This window comes from Pimephales promelas, chromosome 11, assembly GCF_988280905.1.
Source record: "Pimephales promelas chromosome 11, fPimPro1.hap1.1, whole genome shotgun sequence".
NCBI classification, from domain to species: Eukaryota; Metazoa; Chordata; class Actinopteri; order Cypriniformes; family Leuciscidae; genus Pimephales; species Pimephales promelas.
The window spans coordinates 27,765,688-27,770,024 of NC_142779.1; the positions used below are offsets into that span (position 1 = coordinate 27,765,688).

At 37.2% G+C, this 4,337-nt stretch overlaps 2 protein-coding genes across 2 annotated transcripts; both read left to right on the forward strand.

The window, feature by feature from the left end:
• The first annotated feature begins 696 nt into the window (after nucleotides 1–696).
• Nucleotides 697–2,339, forward strand: LOC148977209 (uncharacterized). The gene is made up of 2 exons (XM_089117419.1): nucleotides 697–721; nucleotides 1,405–2,339. Exons 1-2 carry the CDS (start codon nucleotides 697–699, stop codon nucleotides 2,337–2,339), a joined length of 960 nt encoding a protein of 319 aa, XP_088973545.1.
• Nucleotides 2,340–2,760: 421 nt separating this feature from the next.
• On the forward strand, nucleotides 2,761–4,131 carry LOC148977210 (uncharacterized). The gene is made up of 2 exons (XM_089117420.1): nucleotides 2,761–3,531; nucleotides 4,120–4,131. The coding sequence occupies exons 1-2, from the start codon at nucleotides 2,761–2,763 to the stop codon at nucleotides 4,129–4,131; spliced, it is 783 nt and encodes a 260-aa protein (XP_088973546.1).
• Nucleotides 4,132–4,337: the final 206 nt, after the last annotated feature.

Here is a 4,337-nt window from a genome sequence, read left to right on the forward strand (position 1 = left end):
CACCTCTGTGCCTCTAGGGGGTTCGGGGCCATGCTCCCCCGCAAGAAAATTTTGTAGATTTTAAGATTAAATGCATCAATCTTGTGCTCTCTGAGAGATCAAATTAAGAGATTCAACCCATAAACTGCTCGTTGAACAAAGATAAAGCATTGAATTGTACCAGGACAATAAAGAGGGCTCAAACATCTTTTTAGTTATGAGAGTCTCTGTCAATGTTACATCATCAATGGTGTTTTAGGATGTCAAACAAGTATTATAATAATGTAATAATGATTTATAGAATTATTCCTATGACGTAAAATCCATTTAGCCTAAATGTACAATATAAATGAATATTTCTAAATTATACTTTAGTCTATATTACACTTTAATGAAGGACAATTAAAATACTTTTGTCCTTATTTCTTCACTTGCAAGAAATAAATTCTTGAGCTTGTTTTCACCAGATGACCATGCTGATCGCGTGAGCAAAGTGCACACTTTTCTTTAAATCACCCAGCACAAACAGGTTGCCTATTCTTTAAGTCTTGTGCTGTTTTATAAAGGAACAAAGCCATATCATTATTTAATTGGCAAAACATAACGCTAGAGACATTTATGTAAGGTTATACTTTTACATCTCATATGTTCGGCAATAGGCGGATTCGAACTAAAAAAGGGGAAACTCTCGACTCTCCCGATTGCCGCTCCGCCCCAATGGTTAATCCTGCCCTGCCTTCAGGTGCTTAACCCTTTAAAAGTTTTAAAATTACGATAAGTCGATGGTCCCATGTGACTTTCTTTTGTGAAACACAAAATATAAAATACTTAATTTGTATATGAAATTAAGCTTTAAAAGAAGTACTGATGTTAATCATTCTTTTATATGGTATAGACCAACGTTACCTAACATAACTTTTAAACAAATTCTTTGGACCAACACCATCACATTTTTTTCTCTTCAGTATGTGCATCAATGCATCAAAATGTAGAGTGCATCAAAACCTGGAAGACTAATTTTCTTAAAATAAAGTTTATATAAATATATTTTTGTAATTTGTATCATACCTATAACATACAGTTCTTTTTTTGTCTTTCAGGAGGATTTTCCAAAGGAACAGATGCTAGAGAAGTAAATAATTATAAACACCACTTTACACGTGACAACACATCAATTAACAACTAGCTTGTATGAAAACAAAATACCTGTACATTTAATTTTTACAAAACGAAATATATGATACTGACAATAACACTCAATGTCTTATTGGACTAAAAGGAGAAAGACTTTGGCCAGTGTACAACAGATATAAAAAGAGATTTTGGATGAATACAAAACACAAACTGAAAACACTGATGACTCTAGTGTTCATGGTCACACACGTCAAGACACTGAAAGTGGTGATATATCCTCTTGTGATACAGTTTCCTCTCTTTTGCCCCCACATGAGAACTCATGTGACCTGGAAAAAAACACGGAGTCTGATTTCATCTCTGATTCTGACAATCTCTCCGATCCTGGCAGCATCCAAACAAATGTAGAATCTGACAGCAGTAGCAACAATTCACTTAATCAGTTGCAAACTAAACTGCAAACATGGGCAGCATCTTTTTGCATCCCTCTAGTAGCTCTAACAGCACTATTGGCAATCTTAAGACCAGAATTTCCTGATTTGCCCAAGGATGCAAGGACTCTTCTTGATACACAGACAAATGTACCCGTGGTAAACATTTGCAATGGCGAATATTACCATTTTGGCCTGGTAAATGGCTTGCAAAACATATTAGGTAGGATCTCCAATATTTCTGAATATGTCCAAACTCTTGCTTTGCAGTTTAATATTGATGGCATCCCCCTGTTTAAAAGCTCCGGAAGACAATTTTGGCCAATTCGTGCAACAGTTGACTGTGATAAAACACGATCCCCATTTGTAATCGGTTTGTTCTGTGGCAATAGTAAACCGAGCTCAGTCTGGGAGTATTTGAGAGAATTCATTGCAGAATTAAAAGTGGTTTTGCGAGAAGGCATTGTAAAGAATGGTACTCGTTTCAAAGTTGTTGTCTCCTCCTTTATTTGCGACGCCCCTGCACGAGCATTCCTCAAAAATGTCAAGTCTCACAATGGCTACTTTGGTTGTGACAAATGTTCCCAGACTGGAGTATGGTCTAATAAAATGACATATCCTGAAACAGATGCTCCACTGCATACTGACATGGATTATGAAATGATGACAAATGAAGAACACCATTTGAACAATACCTTAAGCCCCTTGCACGAACTAGTAAAAATGGTAACCCAATTCCCGTTAGACGACATGCACACCTGCTGTCTTGGAGTGCAGACTGATCTCATGAAGTAGCGTGTGTATGACACGCCAATTCGTATTTCCATTTTTGGCGTGCTATCAAGACGCATAATCGCCTTTCAGCGTGTTTATGAACGCCGTTGACTTAACGTTATATAAATATATGACTTACCTCAACCCCGTCCCTAAACCTAACCATCACTGGGGTTAATGGCATTTATGACTGTTCCCTTACCATCCTAGGAAAGAAAAAGATATGACTTACCTCAACCCCATCCCTAAACTTAACCGTCACTGGGGTTAATGGCATTTATGACTGGGGATGTGACTGCGTGTTCGGACACGCGAAATGACGCGGACGTTAATGGCGTAGACATATACGCATACACGCGGATACACGCGGATAGCTCAAAATGCGTAGAGATAACACGCCACCTGGCGCGAAAGTGGCGTATATGTTTACGCAAAAGTCATGATGTCATGTTGTGGAGTGATGAGGAGATTAATTCAAATGTGGATGAAAGGGAAAAAGCTTAGAACAAGGTTGTCATCACAGCGTATCACACAGATTTCTGACAGACTAATTGCTCTCCGTTCGTTTATGCCTCAAGAGTTTGCCAGGAAACCTCGTTCTTTGACAGATGTGGATAGATGGAAGGCCACAGAGTTCCGCCAGTTCATGATATACACGGGTCCTGTTGTTTTAAAAGGATGTGTTGAATCCGAAATTTATGACAACTTTCTTCTGTTTTCTGTTGGCATGTTTCAGTTGCTCAGTCCTGGCCTCTCTGATTCAATGATTGAATTTGCCAACAAGGCTCTGTTGTCATTTGTAACACATTTCATCAGATTGTACGGCGCAGATGAAGTGGTTTACAATGTCCACCAGGTTATCCATCTTGCAGACGAGTATAAAGCGTTCGGCCCTCTTGATAATATTTCAGCATTTCCATATGAGAATTACCTGGGTGGATTGAAACGATTGGTTAGAAAACCAGATCGACCTTTACAGCAGGTTGTCAAAAGACTTTCAGAAATGCTTCCAAAAGAATCTCACCAACCAAATGGAGATCTACTTCTCTCATCAAGTTCAAAAGAGCTAAAAAAGGTGCATTTGTCAAATTGTGTTCTGTCACCCAAACAAGGAGACAACTGTATCAAAATCGACACAGACATAGCCATCGTTAAGGACATAATCGAACAGAATGAAAGCATTCATATAGTGTGCCAGAGGTTCCTAAAACGAGTATCATTTTACACATACCCATGCGACTCTTCTGCACTTGGATGTTACAGAGTTTCTGTCTTGCAAGAAAAGACTGAAATCGTACCTTTGTCCAGTGTGAAACAGAAGTATGTACTACTTCCTGAAAACGAGAATGTTTTTTTTTTTGCAATACCCCTTCTCCATTGCAGATAGTGTTTGTTCAGCAGAGTGAGCACGTATGGTGTAGTGTCAGGCTTTTGGAAATGTTTTTACATTTAAATAAACATAACATATTGAAAAAGTGGAAACAAATTGTTCAAAATACTGTATATAGTACCGTATCATAGAGAGTTAGTTAACCTGAAAATGAAAATTCTATCATCACTCTCATGTTGCTCCAAAGCCATAAGATTTTCGTTCATTTTCATATTAATGAAATCTGAGAGATTTGGGTCACTCCATTGACAGTCCAGACACCAAATCTTTAGATCAAAAAATGTCATAACATTGAAACAAATCCAAATGAATTAAGAGGTGTAATCTAACTCTTGAACAAAGTATAAATATAAATACGATGGAAAGATTTAATCTAGGCTTTTTAATCTATAACGTTTTGGTTATCTGTAGTCGTTGGAGTGACCAAAATCTTTAAAAAAATATCTAAATATGTCTTTCTAAGATAAAGTAAGTATGACAGAATATTCATTTTCGAGTAAACTAATGGGTAGTTTGTTGTAGTGACTGAACCGAATTTCACTTGTTTTCTAAGTGATGCAACACCCACTCTTTCTGTTTTTTTTTTCATTGCATACTAATAAATACATTACATTACATTACATACAAAT